This window comes from Onychostoma macrolepis, chromosome 24 (genome assembly GCF_012432095.1).
Source record: "Onychostoma macrolepis isolate SWU-2019 chromosome 24, ASM1243209v1, whole genome shotgun sequence".
NCBI lineage: Eukaryota > Metazoa > Chordata > Actinopteri > Cypriniformes > Cyprinidae > Onychostoma > Onychostoma macrolepis.
This window is the reverse complement of record NC_081178.1, coordinates 9,461,275-9,480,635: the sequence shown is the minus strand read 5'-3', so window position 1 is coordinate 9,480,635 and position 19,361 is coordinate 9,461,275. Positions and strand designations below refer to the sequence as shown.

At 33.9% G+C, this 19,361-nt stretch overlaps 1 protein-coding gene across 3 annotated transcripts in view; it reads left to right on the top strand.

Moving 5' to 3' along the window:
* The window catches only part of sh3kbp1 (SH3-domain kinase binding protein 1), a 51,900-nt gene that overhangs the window by 28,670 nt on the left and 3,869 nt on the right, over positions 1–19,361 (top strand). The window contains exons 3-14 of one of the 3 annotated variants that reach the window (XM_058766206.1): positions 4,651–4,774; positions 6,505–6,611; positions 6,728–6,857; positions 8,434–8,627; positions 13,285–13,360; positions 13,491–13,585; positions 13,839–13,940; positions 14,281–14,332; positions 15,971–16,042; positions 16,323–16,482; positions 17,938–18,011; positions 18,290–18,363. In XM_058766206.1, the coding sequence (XP_058622189.1) occupies positions 4,651–4,774; positions 6,505–6,611; positions 6,728–6,857; positions 8,434–8,627; positions 13,285–13,360; positions 13,491–13,585; positions 13,839–13,940; positions 14,281–14,332; positions 15,971–16,042; positions 16,323–16,482; positions 17,938–18,011; positions 18,290–18,363 (1,260 nt within the window). Of the gene's footprint in view, positions 1–4,650; positions 4,775–6,504; positions 6,612–6,727; positions 6,858–8,433; positions 8,628–13,284; positions 13,361–13,490; positions 13,586–13,838; positions 13,941–14,280; positions 14,333–15,970; positions 16,043–16,322; positions 16,483–17,937; positions 18,012–18,253; positions 18,364–19,361 lie in introns of all 3 variants that reach the window. The other 2 variants (XM_058766205.1, XM_058766207.1) reach the window with 2 other exon arrangements.

The window sequence follows — 19,361 nt, the reverse complement described above, 5'->3', positions numbered from 1 at the left end:
AACAAACAGTATAGTTAATGCTAGGCCTGCAACTATTTTGATAATCAAATCATTTTCATGTTCTTCAAACAGTGTCAGATTAAATTATACATAGTGTATGCTAAACAGTGAGTGCAAAAAAATAGCTGTAAATATAGTGATAGAATAAGTATTACAATATAAAAATGTTGTAAATATAAAATGTGAATTTTATCTGTGAAATTTGTTTTGCATGCAATGTTCATTGTTTAAGTCATGCTATAGATTTTAATTGCATAACTCGACTCCTATTTATAAACTTAACAATTTCTCAATGCAGAACAATATAAAACACATAACAGATAAAAGTACAGTCACGATCATTTGGGTGGAAAAAGAATTCCGGAAAAGAAGCAGGAATTTGACGTCCAGCACAATGTGTTTAAGTGCTACAAACATGAGTCATGAGCCACAGAGGTCTGTGTGTTTTTTTTAATTTTGTTTACAAATGGCAAGTTTAGGGTAAAAATTTGTCCTTTTCAGATACAGGAACAGCTGATTAAATAAATAAAAAATTAAATGCACAGTCAAAATGTCTTGCATCTTTTTTTAGATGTGCAAAATTCTAAAGAGTTTTGATAAAAAATGTAAAAAACATTTATATACATTAAAAAATTATTTGTGTATCGTTTTTGCTTTTTAATGAAATAGAAAATTTTGTATAAGGAAAATTAATTTGTATCTGCTTATGAAGTGTTAGAACCATTAAGGAAATATAAATAAAACTAGCATTTATACATATATAAATAATAAGTATTAATTATAAACATTTTAAAATAATACATTAAAAATGTTGTATTATGAAAATGAGTTTGAATTTGCCTATTCTGTTCATCAGTGTTAAAACCATTAAAGAAACCACATCTTCCCTATTTCATTTCTGATTTTAAAAAAATGATGCAAAAGTACACAGACCATACCTGTGTATTTTTGAAAATGGTTGAAATAACCAAAGTTACCAAACCACAAGCTAAATACTAACTGTAAAGTGTCAAGATGTCCTGCAGCACACGCACACACTTCCTTCACTAAACATAGTAAAATGCTGTAATTGTAATAACTTTACTTAATAGTTTTGATTGAAATGATTGCATTCAGTTTCTTTGTTGTGTCATTGGGATTGACATTGACATGCATGGACACATTCAATTAAAGTTAAATCTATTTTCTGGTCCACCAGCTAGACTGGTCCACCAAACCAGCAGGAACCGTCATAAACCAGCTTGAGCTAGCATGAAATTCTTCTGATCTTTTCAGCAGGTCTGTTGCTGTATGCTCTTTTCATCATAAATAACTTGATAAGGCATTTATGGCAGAGTGAATGGAATTTTGTTTTCAGGGTTTTTTCTTGGAAAGAATGTTTCTGGGATACACACAGATGTGTTCACACACACACATACACACACACACACACACACACACACACCAATAAGCAACACAATGCAGACATTGACAGGATCCAATGTGTGATATACTGCTCAAGGTTAACTCTTATTTGCTATTGAGGGCTCTGTCCTTTCAATCTATCTGATTATATCCTGGCTTCCCTGCAAATGTGTGTGTTTGAGTGTGTACATATTGGTTTTAGCTCTCAGTAGCATTCTCTCTTACTTATATTTCCAGGCAAAAACAGCTTCTTTTTAGCTAAGCTTTTAGTCACATCGTGTGCTCTTTTAGCTTATATTTTTTTCTCATTTTGCTATGACTTTAGCATTAATTCCAATATCTATATACTAGTGTATTTCTAAATGTTAGCAAAATAAGCTTTTAGCAGTACAGGATATGCACTGCAATGCTTGTTTTTCTCTTCCAAGAAAACAGACCAAAAATGCTGATTGTATTCTATTTTAAGTGTCGGGTGTATGAGCAAGTACTTTAATAACCAGGGATGCACATAAGTGCTGCATGGGTGCACATTCGTGACCAAAATAAAAAATTTCACTGTGTAAATTCAGACTGCTTATTTATATACTGACCTGGATGCTGTCAATGCACTATTTATCACTAATGCACTAAATATCACTATTTAGATGGACTGACTGTAATACTGTGTAAGATTTCTTGTCCTGCCGGTCTCTGAGTAAAATGCAAAACTTTGACATTTCATTCACTGACACGCTTCACCGGCAGTGCATATCCTACTTACTTGCCGGAAACCCGCCAAAATAAAAAACTTGCTGATTTTAGGTTGAAAAATGATGAAAATTCAGATAAAATAAACACAAAAATAAACACAGTGATAAGGAAATAAAAGAAAATGGAAATGCTAGTATTAGTATTGAATTTTAGCATTGAATATTAGTATTGTATTTTTTTAAGTGCTATAAAATAATTATTTTTTAAATGCTCACGTTTTATTTTAAAATATAACAGTATTTTCACACTTTATTATTTTATAAAAAAAAAAAAAAGTTAAATAATACTATCAATTGCTATTATTAATGATTTTATTTTTATAGTTATATTTAATGGGTCACACTGTGCAGTGTGAGCACCAAACCAAATCTCCAGATGCTCTCATGAAAACCAGACTGAAAAACATATGTGCATCCCTGTTAATGACTTCTTCACTATAAAAAAAACCCCATTGATATCAAATTGCCTAATATCAGGAGAATCTTGTGGTCTGTGTTAAAGTGCATGTAATTGGTCTGCTAGGCAGATGTTAAATGCATGATGAAATACATAATTATTATGCTTGAATATCCTTTCTGAATGCACACATTTTCACTGCTACATTCTCTTTCACACCTAGACTGTTCACTGCTCTCTCTCTCTCCTTCAGTTTATCTCTCTCTCACACACTCACTCACGCAGTTGACATAAAGAAAGCTAACTACTGTAACCTTATTTCATTCCCTGGCTGATAACTTTTAAATGTAATATTTCTGCACAGAAAAGAAAATCACATTTTCCTGTGTGAGAGACACTTCCTGGTTTGTGTGTTACGATAAGTCTTCCCATTTTAATTAGTTTTTCAAACATTTTTTATTTCTTATTTTTATATAAACGTATGAAATAGCTGAAAATAATTTAGTTTTTTTGGTGTTTTGTTGAATGTTAGTGAGGTTTTGAACTAATTTGGAAAGCTTGGGAGAGGCTTTTCCGAAGGATATGTGAAGACTGGATGTTTTGTGATACTAATGAAGAATTTAATTGATTGATAAAAGACCGTGTGATTCCAAAATTAGAAATGTATGGTGTGTAGTCGATTATCTAATAGCTTTAAAGCCATCTATATGTTTATACACTCCTAAATGTTGATTAAATTCACTTGTAGCTTTTACATATTTAAAATGAATAAGAAATGGACCAAAAAAATACTGATTATCTTTGTTGAAAGGACTGTCACATTTTGTACTTCTAATAATGTTAACAACAGACCTTGTTTTTTTATGTTTGACAACTTGATCTGCAAGTATGAAGCATCCAGCAAGCAGATAGTCTGTTCTTATTCCTCTAAATAAATAACCATGTCACAGTGAGTGAGAGAGTAAAACATGCAGAAAGAACTTTCAGCAAGAGCAGAGAAAGATAACATGCAGGAAATTGAGAAAGATTGACAGCTCTGTGTGAGCCAAGAGATGCTCGAGATCTTTCTCTGCAGTTCTCTTAACCTTTGCACAGGCCTTAAAGACAGATGCCTTCACATTATGGCTTATTGTGTTATATGAGCTCTCCAAACAACCCAAGACCATATCAGGCAATGGTCAGTTTGCTATCCACAGTGTCATTTGCATATATATTGTTCATTACAATACAATGCAATTCATTTGTGGTTCACTTCTGCATATTTGCTTACCCTTTTGACCATTACAGGTTACCAAGTCAAGAAAAGATGAGTGCATTATTGCAGATTTGGAATGAGGAGTATATTAAAAATCAACTAGGTCAACCGCCTCTATATGCCAGGGTTTAACCAGATTGCTTTACTGTAAAAATGCTTTGTGAAAGTGACGAATTTAATTGTTGCAAATTTGTATTTTACACAAAGGAAATAATGACAATGAAGCATTTTGTTAATTATAATAAATACTGTATTATTCAAGTGAGCTGGATTCCAAATAAATTTTATTTTATTATGATTTATGTAATAAAAAAATATAATTAATATTCTATTTAAAATATACACCTAATATTTAAAATATTATTTAAAGTTTATATTTTTTATTGCTGTTATTACTATTATTATTTAAAATGTTCATATTTAGTATTATTTTTAAAAAGCCGTTATGTTTTCAAGTTCAAGGTGGACTTAAATAAACAAAATAGACAATTAAATTATTAATCACAATTATTTGTATTACAGTTAATCACCAGCCATAACAGCTCTAGTGGAGGGAAAGAGAAGTGCAGTACAGACTGCTACTTCTGCTAACAGACGGACAAACAGATGGAGAAGTGTTTTAAAGCTGTGTGTGTGTCTGTGTGTGTGTGTGTGTGTGTGTGTGTTAAGAGGTTGATTCTGAGTCACTGTATGGCCCATCCAGGAAATGAGCGCCTCCATTGCTGCTCTAAGGCCTACATCACGCCTCTCTGTCTGTCTGTCTCTGTTTTACACACTGTGGATGAGAATGGACTAGAGCTCCCTCTAGAGTTTCTGTGCATTAAATGCCCATTTTCTTTTTTTAGGAGATAAAGAAAGACTCGAAAAAAGAGGTGAAGAAGGAGTCCAGCTTGGCCGGATCCAAATCAGACCTGTCCAATGGCAGCACCAGCCCAAAATCAGAACCCAGCCTCAGACCCGCCAAGAAAGGTAGTGTGTCTGATCTGTTCCTGATCCGAAAAGTAGTCCAGTGCTTATTCAGCACAAAACACCCACACAAACATCCCCTCGTGTCTCACAGGACAGGATTTGGGGAGCGGTTAAAGTTTCCGTCGATCGAAGATTCAATTAAACAGAGATCTGTCTCAGGTTTGCTTCTGGCAGATGAAAAGAGTGACAGTTAAATCAAAAAATACTCTTTCAAAGACACTCAAGTATTCTTAAATTTCACCCAAATGTCACCCATACGGGTCCGGAATATGTCAATCAGACCGGTCATAATGGGATTGTGTGTGTGTGTGTGTGTGTGTGTGTGATTGGGCCTTTGAGAGTAAGTACAGTATTGCTCTCCTCAGAACAGAAACCATTTACTCCTACCACTTCCTGAGTGTGATGTAAGTAAACATTATTCAATTTCCCTAACTCAGATAATTACAGAAACTTCACATATTGTCTTTTTGGGGCCACTGTGTGAACCTTCTAAGTGGTCAGATTTGAGTTGAATTGAATATATTGTCAAATGAAATTAAATACAAATGCACAATTAAAAAATAATGAAACATAACAATAGGACATTTACTATGGCAGTTTTTTTTTGTGATACTGTGTAATCATGTGAAGATATGACTTTCATTATGTTTACTAAATAATTAATTAATTAAGTAAATAAATAGGGTCACAGAGATGTATTAAATAAAAAACCCTCATTTGTCGGATACCTTTTTTTTTACTGTTTTACTTTAAATGGGACAGATACTCAACCGGTTTCTGGAACACAAACTCTGTTTACAGCCCTCAATTTATATCACCTGATTTTCGGACAACAGCGCTAGTGTAGGCTCATGTGACTTTAATTTGTTTTGCAGATAGAGATGTTGGCTTTCAAAGACAATGTGAGGCAAAATATGTGTGTCTTGTTCGTTTTCTCCAGTGTATTAAGTATTGAAATCTTTAGGCATTCTCGGTGCTTTTATGGCATCAAGATATTAATATCGGTAGGTAAGAGCTGGGCTGCCCAGTTTCTCCATTCTGTGGAGAACTGAAACTTTGGGTGTCTGTTGACAGAGGCCATTTGTTGTCACGAGCCACAGAGGTCTGTGTGTTTAGTGAGAAGCCTTTGAGCAAAATGTGTAGCTAATTGTTTAGCATAAACTAAAGAGAAGAGTGACACCTAGTGCTGGAATGTGTAAGTGCTGCTCTGTTCTTTTGTTAGATAGATAGATAGATAGATAGATAGATAGATAGATAGATAGATAGATACTTTTACAATGTTAAAAACAATTTCTGTGTGAAATAACTGCTGTTCTTTTGAACATTCTATTCATCAAATAAATAATTCATTCTGAAATAATGTATCACAATTTCCACATAAATATTAAGCATATATTTGATGATGAAGAAGAACAAGAAATGTTTCTTGAGCAGCAAGTCAGCATATTAAAATGATTTTTGAAGGATCATGTGACAGAGAAATGGCTGCTCTTCCATCATAGGAATAAATTACAATTTTAAATATATTAAAATAGAAAACAGTTATTTTTAAATTGTAAAAATATTTGACAATGTTACTATTTTTACTGTATTTTTGATCGGATAAATGCAGCCTTGGTGAACATAAAAGACTTCTTTCAAAAACAATGCAAATCTTACTGACCCCAAACCTTTGAAAGATTTCAAACATTATTTATCATTATTTATCTATGTGTGTTTCACATAAACAGGTGAGGCAATCAGAAAAAGGCGTTGCAAAGCTTCCTTTAGCTACACTCCACAGAATGAAGATGAGCTAGAACTGAAGATCGGAGATGTTATTGAGGTTCTGGGAGAGGTGAGTACTGCATGACCGTCCTAGTCACATTATAATTTTTTTTTTTTTTTTAAATATAGAACCTCTTGTTTATTTGTAGTGCTTAAAACTGTTTCTGTGTGTGCTTGCTCACTAAGGTGGAGGAGGGATGGTGGGAAGGCGTTCTCAATGGCAAAACTGGGATGTTCCCCTCTAACTTCACCAAGGAGCTGCTGGCCGAGGCTGAAGATCTGACTCCACAGGACGACACACGAAGCACACGAACCAGTCAGTCTGCACTGCATACTCACTTGTCCACTAAAACTGCTTCCTCATCTTACCAGCTACATGTCTCTGAAGATTTCCAGACATGGAAAAAAATGGAATGGAATTTATTTTGGAGAATATTTTTCTTTTTATTGAAGACGTATTGTCTTGTTGAAGTGGTAAGGCAGCAAGCAGGCAGATGGTGAAACATGAAAGTGTCATCACATCGCACATGACATCGTGATTCACGCCATTAGGCAAGCAACTCCCACAGTAATTTGTGAGTCTTGTGATGTTACAGAGTGAAATGAGGTTAAGTGTGGGGGAATCTCCACCTCCTCCCTACAGCTGATGAAGTCATTTGGATGAGTGGTGAAACCTTTTTTTAATACATGGAAGAAATGCATCCAGATTACTTATAAGCTGTACAAAATAACCAGCCACGTCTAACCAATTATGTCACAATCATCTTTAACCATTCATTTCCTCCCATGCTTTTAACCAATCACAAAGTATTCAATTCAAAACACTTGCTAAAAGAATATGAAATGTTTTATTTGTTTAGTTGCATGGCATGTGACTATTAACCAGCAACAGAGAACTATAAACATGCAAATGTGTTTTTAAATGATTGAAACATTAACTTAAATTCTCTGGAGGTACTTAACTAAGTATTTTAGGTCAAATGGGTTCAGCTGACAAAAATGTTTGAGAATCCCTAGCCTAATAAATGTAGTTTGTTTTTTTGTACTTATCATTTTAATTAATATTATTTGCACTGCTGTTGAATAGTATGGGGTCGAAAAGTTTTTTTTTAATGTTTTTCAAATATTTCTCTTAAGCCCACAAAGGCTGTATTTATTTGATCAAAAATACAGTGAAAACAGTAAACTGTGAAATATTTTTACAATTCAAAATAACTGTTTTATATTTTATGGCAAATGGAAAAACCTAGAAATTATTCTAATATGTTGATTTGATGCTGAAGAAATTATTAGTAGTAGTAATGTTGAATTGTGCACCACTGATGTGGTGTTTCATATTTTTTGTTGAAACTGTAATACATTTTTCATACAGGAATCTTTTAGTCATTGATTAATAGAAATTTCAAAAGAACAGCATTTTTTGAAATGGAGTGTTTTTTTTTTTTTTAGCAATATTAATGTCTTTACTGTTACTTTTGATCATTTAAATGCTTCCTTGCTTAATAAAAGTATTAATTTCATTAAAAATAAAATCTTACTGAACCCAGAATTTTGAACAGTAGTGTATATTGATTTAGAGTTATTATTTATATTATTATTTTTCAGATAATTTACTGTTTATTACCATATTCTTTTAAGCTGTAACATTGAACATAATACCAATACCAGAAATTTTTCCCAAAGTCAATTTCAGTGTCACAGCTAAAATTAATATGCTAATGGTCCCAATCATTTATCACTGGCATACTGAGCTTTTACTATTATGACAGCCCTACACAGCACTCTTGGCAAGGACAGATAGACTCTAACAGTTCAGCTGTGAAGAATGCTGCATGCAAAGGCTGCATGCAAATACTCAAGTCCTCCTTTGAAACGTGTTTGTGAATCTGCAGGTATAAAGGACAGCACCGGCTCAGAGAGTGATGGCGGCGACTCCAGTAGTTTACGGTCTGATACTGGCAGTGTGTCCTCAAGCTCTGAGATTCAGCCCAAAAAGGTTCGGGGGTTCGGCTTCGGGGACATCTTCAAAGACCAGCCCATCAAGCTCCGCCCACGATCCCTGGACATGGACAGTGAGGGAGACAAGGTTAGTTTGTATTATTGGAGTCCCTGTATTTTAATGAAGCAAAGTGTATGTGCATTTCTTGGATTTTACGACTCAGTAATTACAGTCAAGCCGTCTCTATCTTGGTCCCCTGCGCTTACTCTGCCTTCGGCCCCACAGTCTCTTGTTCATTAAAGCCTTCCCGTCTTCATGTCCCACTGAGAGTGGCATGCATCCCTTTGCTCATTTCCTCATTTTCTCTATCCATCATTGGCTCTCATTATTAGGCCCACATTTAATTTGTCTTTCATTTCTTTTTCAAACATCATTTTATTGATTATTTCGGGTTTGTGTTATTGTGGAAACTTTGCATTTGGTATGTCTTTTTTTTTTTTTTTTTTTTTTTTGAGTGAGTTCTTGCTCAGTCAATGTGGTTAGGAAGTTGGTGGCTATGTGTGAAATAGCAAGGTAGCATACTATGCATATTGTTTCTGCAGTATACAGTACAGTATGTGCCAAATGCATGTGAATTGCTTTAAGAATGCACAAAATTGGTACATTATCAGTTATTGGTTTATTTAAACTTATCTGTATCTCTTGATTTTGGATAATTAATTATGCATGCTAATTTCCCCTATTTTTATGAATCTTTAAAAGCACAAATGATTTCTTAACACTGTTAAATGTAATATTTAGAAAATATTAAAATTAATATCCATTTTTCATACTGTACATTATAATGTTGTGCGGCATAAATTCACTTCATTTTAGTTTAACATTTTATTCTTAAAATAATTTTTAGTTGCATTTTTTAACTTGTTGCATTTTAACAAGTATTCCTTTCAAAAATAATTAATATAAATATGTAAAATAAACATTTATTGGTTTAAAACAGTGTACACTACCCTAATTATTGTATCCATCATGCAATGTTTAAAACTTGATTTTCTGTAATAATTGAATCAGGTGGAATAGCTCTTTTTTTCTTAAACTTTCAAAAATTAACAAAAGTGCAAAATGATGCAAACTTTTGAGGTCACGTGGAACAATATGGCTTAGTACTGTTTAACAATGTTTGTTTATAGTTGCATGATATGGTTTCAAATGTTATTTAAAGAAATAGTTGGCAGTATGCAGTAGGCAAGTAACCATTTCAAATGTAACTTTTGTACTAGTGTGTGTATGTGTGTGTGTGTGAGGAAGAAGGCACACAAATAGCTGATCTGGCACTCTCGGTCACTTAGAAAGGAAGTCATTATCAAAGAGGTGTTTATGGGACGTCTTCCGCACTTTGTGTCTCTCAGCCTCGTTTAGTCCGAAAGAGAAAGAAATCTCTCCAGATCGTCTCTGAATATCTATTATTAAATATTCCAGCTTAACTCTTCTACCTGTTACTTACAGAGACAATTTTCAATTTCACAAGGCACTTGATCAATGGAATATGGAAATCCGATGTCATTTACAAGCTGTAGGTTTACCCATATACAAATTTACCACACCCTGACATGGCTCTCTTTCCATATCCACCCCTCTCCTCCTCTCTTCCTGTCTCTCTCTGAGTGGTTTCCTGACTTTAGGGCTGTTTTAAAGCAGAAGTAGGGCTTGTAAGACTGTAAGAGACTGTCATGACTCAGGGGGGAGTGAACCGCGGTTAGACTGAAAGCTTGTTGGAGGTTCCTGTTGCAGGCAGGACTTGCGCACACAGATGTAGGTATCAACACCAGCCATTACTGAAGGATTGTTTAGTCGTTTTGCGAAAAGGTAAATATTAAATTAACTATTTTTATCTGCACCGCTCTCTTTCTGTGCTAAAGATGTGAAACTGGCTATAAGTGAGCTGTTAAACGACGACCGAGATGTTTCCTTTCATGTGGCTGTAATTTGGGCTTTGAGAGACAGCATTATGGGTGTTCTGAGGGTGGAAGTCACCGTAGGGTCTTCACAGAGATGTCATGAGGCCTTTGAGAAGAGTAGTGCAGCCAGATGTTGTAATGATGTTCCTATTTAAACATTTGGCTGCCACATGGTGCTTGTTAGTGCGACTCCATCATGACTGCTCTAAATGAGAGGAAGAGAGGGAGAAGGAGGAAGAGTGGGTGAGTTTTTTTTCCTCAGCGAACACAGCAAATGTGTGTGTGTTAAAGCCACATTGGGAGCGCAGGATGTTAAAGAGCTTGTTGTATGTAGGGTTGGATTGATTCCCTGCCATGTTTGTGGAAGGACTGTGGCTCCCCTGCCGGAAAGAGGCCAGATAAACAGAGCCAAATGAACAGTATGCTATTCACACACGTATGTTTGAATTCACTGGGCTCCCGACAGCTTTTTATGGCCTCAGAAATGTACAATATCGTGTACAATTATTAAATTATTGCTGATTACAATCAAATAAATGCATCAGTTTTTGCAAAAATGTTGGAACCCTCATCAGGGTCTGGGTCAGTGCTCATAGTTGCCCTCATTGCTGACCATTAACTTATAGACAGCATTCTTATTTTTAATATGAATTAAAATTGATATGAAATTAGTTTCTATATATATTTACATTTATAGTTTAAAAATGTTATATATATATATATATATATGTTATAACATACATTATACAGTGTGTGTGTGTGTATATATATATATATATATATATATATATATATATATATATATATATATATATATATATATATATATATATATATATATTAGGGCTGCAACAACGAATCGATTAAATCGATAAAAATCGATTACTAAAAGCGTTGGCAACGAATTTCATAATCGATTCGTTGTGTCGCGCGACGCGAGACGTTTGATTATTAAAAAAAAAAAACTTTAGTTGAGCGTGGAGCGGAGTGAACACACTCGGTCTCTCTCGCACGGATGGTAGCAGAGTTTGGCGCCTCATAAAAAAAAAAAAAAAGTAAAAAAAAAAAAAAACGAGCGGAGGTAGAGGAAAGATACATGGCGGAGGCAGAGAAATCCGTGCGACCCAAGTCATCCAAGGTGTGGGAGCAGGGGCGGCGTTTGCGTATGGCAGAGTATGGCAGTTGCCATACCCTAGCCCAGTCAGGTGCTGTGAAAAATTATCCAAACTTGAGTCGCTTATAATTCGTTTTATTATTTTAAATCAGAGAGTTTTAAAAATAGTAAACCAATGATAAGCATTAAAATAACTTGTCAGTAAAACGCCATTGGATCATCGAGCTCTCAGCGAGACCTCGTAACTTCACCCGCCTCCGTTCAGATTGACGCGCGCACAGCCTGGAGAAGATGAGATCTCTGCTTTTTCGCAATGCAAGGGTGAATAAATAATTGGTGTTTGAATAGTACAGCGTTTTCTTTACTCAAACACTATGTCACTAAAGGATAATGTTTTTGTGTGTTTGAAGAGTGGAGAAGAATTAGTTATTTGCTGTCTATATACGTTTTAAATATCCTGTGCATTATGTGCATAAGCGCTTAATTTGAGATTTTGGCCAAGTGTATTAAACAACAAGAAAAAACTAAGCGCCCATATAGCTACAATCAAAGTTATATAACCTGTAAAAGTTGATGAAAGCATAATGCACTTGCTGCTTCAGATAACAGTTACAGCCGTTCTAATGACAAACAAAACACTCCATCTCCGTCATTCTCTGGTCAAAAACATTATTAACTCCATTTGAGCTTGATTTTCATATAATGTTAAGTGCAGGTGTCTGATACAATACCAACGCTAACGACGCAGTGTTGTTAAATTATTTAATTTTTTTAAAAAAAGTCTATATATTTGGCAGATGTAAAGCATACATGTGTATGTTTTTTGTGTTAGTCCATTTTTATTTTATTTTATTATTATTATAACAGCTCAGGGATGTTCAAGGAGCAACATGTTGGTGCACTTTCTAAAGATTTTAGTTCTGTTTTTGAATAAAGGGTTGGAAATGAATGCTTTTCTTTTTTCTTTTTTTTAAAAATCCGATTCATCGATTAATCGAAAAAATAATCGACAGATTAATCGATTATTAAAATAATCGTTAGTTGCAGCCCTAATATATATATATATATATATATACACTCCTCTTCAGCCGTGATTTATTGACGATACAGTGCGGCCTCTCGTACCTTATTGCTTACATACAGTATACGTGTGTGTGTGTAAAATGTATCATTTTATAATATAATGTAATATATATGTATGTATATTTATATTATGTAGAATAGTATGCATGAATGTCTAATATAAAATATATTTTTTACACTACTGTTCAAAAGTTTACTCAATATTTCTGTTTCAAATATATTCTACTCTATTCAATTTCTGTTCACAACGAATCTATAATATTCACAAAAATATGAAGGAGCACAACTTTTTTCAGCATTGATAATAAGAAATGTTTCAAAATCAGCATATCAGCATAGCAAAATCAGTAAATCAGCATATTACAAGATTTCTGAAGAATTATGTGACACTGAGGACTTGAATAATGATGCTGAAAATTCAGACTTGCATTCAAGGAATAAATGACATTTTAAAGTATATTACAATAGAAAACAGTTATTTTAAATTGTAATAACATTTCACAATATTACTTTTACATTTTTTTTATATTACCTTTTAATGTTTTAATTTAATTTAATTTAATTTTTATCTTATCCACCCTAAACTTTTGAACAGTAGCGCTTGTAAATTATCATTGTAGTATTTAACATAGTATTTGATTCTCCTTAGCCTCAAATGGTGAAGAAAGTCGCTCCAGCTGTTGCCCAGGAAACAATGAAGGCGGAGCCTGAGAGTAAGGCCAAAGGTAACAGGATTAGATCACACCTGTGCTGTGGATTATTTAAATGCTTAAGTTGTTTATGTAGTCAAATTGTATGCAGATACGACAATTGGTACTTGATGTGACATTGTGACTGTGAAAATTCAAATTACAGCAAAGGAGTTTTGCAAAGTAATTTTCCCGTACGAATCTCACAACGAAGATGAGCTGTCAATCAAAGAGGGAGACATCGTTACGATTATCAATAAGGTGAGTTTGGTGATTACAACTCAAAAAGTTTACTAAAAAACAAAGTGATAATTAATTATTTTATTCATTTTTAATGAAAAAAGTGAAATCATTGATCCAAACATCCTCTCCAGATAATTTTACAGTATAAACATCAAATATATTCTAATTGGCATTTACGTTTTCAACATGGTTGAACAAATTGTCACTGACATCACGTCTGGCCTTCTTAGAACACAAATGGACTGAAGAAATGTGTTTTTGCTGTGTGTAGGAGTGTGCAGACGCTGGTTGGTGGCTTGGTGAGCTAAACGGCAAACGGGGAGTGTTTCCAGACAACTTTGTGAAGTTATTAATTCCTGAAGTAGAAAAAGAGGTGAGATATTTTTGTTTGTCTCTCACTGACACACTTCAGCTGTTTCCAACAGGGAGCTCCCGTCCTTATGACAGCGGGCCTCAGTCTCTGAGTGAAGGCAGAGCTGTGGTGAAACACACTCACTCACACACACACACACACACGCTCCCCTCTGCCCTGTACCTTTGACTCCCTCTTCACCCTTTGCCTGATGTAGCAGCATGTCCTTTGATGTTTTAGTGCTGTTTGGCCTGAAGGGATTGTGTTTTTAAAAGGACAAATGTGTGTGGTTAATCTGTATGAGTGCATGTGGGTGTTTTAATAGGTGTACTGTTTGTTTTAACTGTGTGTGTGCTTACAGAGACCTAAGAAACCTCCTCCACCTGCAGCACCAACCACTAAACAGATCACAGGTAACAAATTCTTCTTCTTTCTGCATTTTTTTTCTTTTTCTTTGATTCCTCTTAGTATGTAAGCTTACATGCCTATCTGTGACTGCTTGATTTGTTTACATATGGTGATGTATGGTTTGGGATCAAAAAGATTTTTAATGTTTTTAAAGAAGTCTCTTATGCTCATTGCATTTATTCGATAAAAATTTTATGCAATAATATTATTAAATATTATTGCTAAATATAAAAATAAGGGTATATATTAATATTATATTATAATTTATTATGTATTAAAGATTCATGTCTCCTCCTGAACTAATCTGCCATAATCAGCTGTCTGTTTAATGCTCATTGGAATCTATTCTCTGTGAATATGTGTAGGTGCAACCAGATTACCCAAAAAGCTCTTAAAATATAAATAGACAAGAGTTCTTCAAAGCTTCCCTTCAGAGGTTTTGAAACTCTGCCCACATAATATTCGTACTGACGTACCATGAAACGGGAGTGAGAGATAAACAGGGAATGCAGAGATCACTCAGTAGTTCTATTTCCAACACTGGTATATGGAATAGTGGTAGACTTATAAACAGATATTTGACTATTTTTGCATTATCAGTTTGTGTGTGAGTTAATATTGTTAAAATTTAGTTTTATGTAATTTCAGTGATGTGCTTGCAATTACATTGTTTAATTTGTGAAAAAGTCTAAGCCCACTAATGAAAAGGCTTCTTTTTCCATCACAAATTATATTATCAGCATTACAATTTGAGTAAAAAGTTGAATTGTGGCATACTAACTAGAGCTGTCAAATTGATTAATTGCGATTAATATCATCCAAAATAAAAGTTTGTTTACAAAACATGTATATGTAATGTGTGTGTGTGTGTGTGTATGTGTATGTGTATATATATATATATATATATATATATATATATATATATATATATATATATATATATATATGAATACAAAAACATGTGTATATATTTATGAAATATATATATTTCTGTGAAATGTATTTAAGAAATATATATATATATATATATATATATATATATATATATATATATATATATATATATATATATATATATATATATATATATATATATATATATATATACACACACACAGAGTACATACACATGCATTGTAAACACTATTAATCGATTTGGCAGCCATCTCAGCCGTGTAAAACAGTTATGTAATCATGTTTCAAGTGTAATATAATATAATAGTTTTTTAAAACCTATTTTAAACTGTATTGCATTGTGGGATACAGTGGATATGCTTTAATAACAGCAGAACTCAAGCTGTATCAATTTTTTTTTTTTTTCATGTTGTAAAACCTGATGATTATATTCTCCAGCATGATTTTAGATGATCCCAAAAATATCAGCAAGAACACCTGATTATCTACACTAAGAGCCACTTGATCAATTAATAAATCATATATAAAAATTCATTAGTGACCTATAAACAGTGCAGAATCTGAAGTATTTTTCTTCATTTTATATTATAACGTTTGTTTTACAGATGTTCAGCGTGGTCTCATACCCTATACATTTTGACATGTTTCTGTGTCACTTTAGATGAAAGCTTAAGTAATGAGTCAGCTGTGCCCTGTTGAACCCTCGTATTATGTGTATTGATCCCCAGACAAAAAGACAGAGGCTAAAAAGGTTCCACCAGAGCGGCCTGAATCTCTCCCGCACAGAGCTGAGGAAAAAGGTAGGTATCATCTCTCTCAACTGTTTTAATTTGCTTTGGTTAACTCTAACTCTGTGACTCTGACCTTCTACTACAGCAAAACCTATAGCTCTGTGCTGCCCTTCTCTAAAAGGTTTACTGCTTGTGTGTTTTCCAAGACTTCTTGTTTCTCTGAAGTAAACAGATGTTGGAATAACATTTTCCCTCTCTGCTTTAACAAACCCTCTCTTAGTTTCCTGTAAACAAACTTGTATGACTTTTTATGCCCTTTAATAACGATGATGGTGATGATTACATGTAGGTGAGGAGTCGAAGCTGGGTGAGATTGCAAAGCCATCCTTCCCAGTTGTCCTCCCAAAGAAGCCTCTCCCCCCAAAGAACAACAACTCATTGAATCGACCGTCATCCCTGCCACCCAAACGCCCAGACAGACCCGAGAGACCAGCTGTGCCCAATATACCGTTAGTCTCACACTCAAACAAACACACATGTATCAGCATCACCAATACTAGATTACAGAACACACACATTCACAAAGTAGCAAGTTTCTCAGCCCATTATATACATCTATAAAAAGATACAAAATATCTATAATAATGGTGAATTCTGTCTTTTTGAATGTTTTGTGAGGTCTTTCTGGAGCCTTTTGGTTTCTGCAAGTGATTGTAAACTTTATACTGACCCCTAGTGATTTTTCTTCAAAAGTGCATATTCCAGCCATGATTCATTTATTCATAAGCTAAAATTATCTAATAATAGCAGGGTAATTGAGATAGCAGAGTGTTGTAGTGATGGACAATTACCTCATAATATTATCACATATTCACACAAGTCATGATTAAATAAACCGTGATGCATCATGATATCTTATCAAAGTATCAGATGATATCATTCATTTTTTATAGATAAATACAGAACAGATTTTATCTGGCACAAAAAAGCTGATCTCAATTAGTGTGATAAACAGACTTTTAACAGATAAATGTACACTAAATAATTAAAATTATTTAGTCACGTAAAAAAGCCTATTTTACGTGACTGAATCTCGGTACAGTGACATTTAGAACCATCCCAAAATCATCTGTGCAGTAAATCCCAATGATTCAATGAATCATTTTGTTTTGTCAACTGATTCATTTAAAACCATCCAAGCAACTTCTATGCAGTCACACTGCAAAAAAAGATTTTCTTCCTTAGTATTTGTGTCTTGTTTTCTAGTATATATATCCACAAATTCTGGAATTAAGATGTGTTTACTTGACAAGTAAAATTGTCGTCTTGTTTTCTGAAAATATTATACAAATTTTGTTTATACAAATATTATACAAAAATTATCTTAATTCAAAGGCTAAACAAGATTATTTTTCTTACCCCATTGGCAGATATTTTACTTGTTTGAAGCAAAAACTAACAAAATTTGGATATTTTTTTGGAAAAGTCATTTTACTTGTAAAGTGAACACATCTTAATTCCAGAATTTGTAGATATTTATACTATAAAACAAGACAAAAATACTAAGGAAGAAAATCATTTTTTGCAGTGCATTCCAACGAATCAGTGAGTCATTATAGTTTTTTGAATGGATTCCTTTAGAATCATCTGAACAGCATCTGTGCAGCAAATGGATTCATTTGGAACCGAACCAAACGACTTCTGTGCAGTGAATCAATGAATCATTAAATTTTTCAATGCATTTATTTAAACCATCAAAACAACGTCTTTGCAGTGATTCCAATTAATTATTTCATTTTGACTAGATTAATTTAAAATCTTCCGAATAAACCTATTCACTAGAATGACTTCCAGTTCTACATATTAGAAATCCTCTCCATCTCTTAGCACATTATTTCTCAATACATTTGCTCTGTTTTCATGTTTTAATAAAGCTCATTCTGGTTTAAATCTCTTTTGTACAGGTGTGACAGTCCAAAGTCAGACTGCAGTGTTGTGGCAGCTGAGCGAAGCTCTGCAGACAAATCCGTAGATATCGGTGAGTCCCTGTCCAGAGCTGCCCTTCATTCCATAATAACACTGTCATGACTAATAAGACTTCTAATAATCCATATCTAATCAGATTACAACAGCTTTCTGTCCATCTCACTTCATTCACTTCCATTCTGGAGATCTGTGATAATTGTCTGGCGTTTTTTCCTGTGTTCGTGATTCATATGCATGTGATATATATGTGGTCCTGTGTGTTTATGTTTGTGATTGTGTGATGCTCGGCTGAAGATGTAGAAGACTTCGACTCCGTCGTCTCATCCACAGAGAAGCTGAACCACCCGACCGCGTCACGGCCCCGTGTAACGGACCGAAGGCCACGATCACAGATCTTCACGTCTGTGAGTACTCCAGATACTATTTTATTTTATTTTATTCTTTTCTTTTTTTATTTTGAAGATTTAATCATTTTGTTATATTTTTGCAATATTTATTAGTGTTTTTTTTTTTTTTTTAAATATGTCTATATTAAAAATTGGGGCTGTCCTCGACTAAAGACTTTTCTGGTTGACTAGTAGCCATTCATTTTAAGCATTAGTTGACTATAAGTTGGACATTTATTAATAAACCATATAAATCATAATAATGAGACTTTAATTGCCTACATAGCCTAATAAGCGCTGAAGCGCACACATAAAGCTTGCCACAGCGCACCAGCAGATATAATAATTATGAATGTGTCTGGGAAAAACAGCAAGGAGACTGCATTAACATTTTAATAATTTATTGATAAACTAGTGCTTTCTTTGTTTTTGGCTTAAGAGATGAAGTCGGCGACACTGACTCGTCGTCTCCATAGTAGTGGACGCGCCTGTCTGCAGGTTTCACATGTAATACATAATCTGAGAATATTTATTTTCCATTTGAATTAGTTCATTTAAAAGTACACATTTCACTCTCTCTGGATATATTTTTTCATGTCTATAAGGCAAGTAGTGGAGTATACGGAGTTTCTGTAAATTTTTTTGACACGCTCAAAAGCACACAAATAAACGTAGAGTCTTTACAGATTCGAAGGATGTATTACTTTTATCTGTATGACCGAAAATGACGAAGTATTTTAAGAGCAAGTGAGCGCACCAGCACCTCCATCTGTCTTGCAGTGAGCGCGCTACTGTTCAAGATTCCACACTCTGCACAAACGCTATCGTTAACCGTTAACGATTTGTCCATCACAGACTGCGTGATTTTGCCACTTCCTGTGGATATTGCTTTGACAACAGTTTTCTTTTCTTTTTTTTTCAAATAACAAAAATCTTTTAGTTTAGTTAACTATAGTAGTCAACATTTGAAGTGGATCAAAACCTTTCATCAGAGTTGCCCTAAAACCAAAACGGTA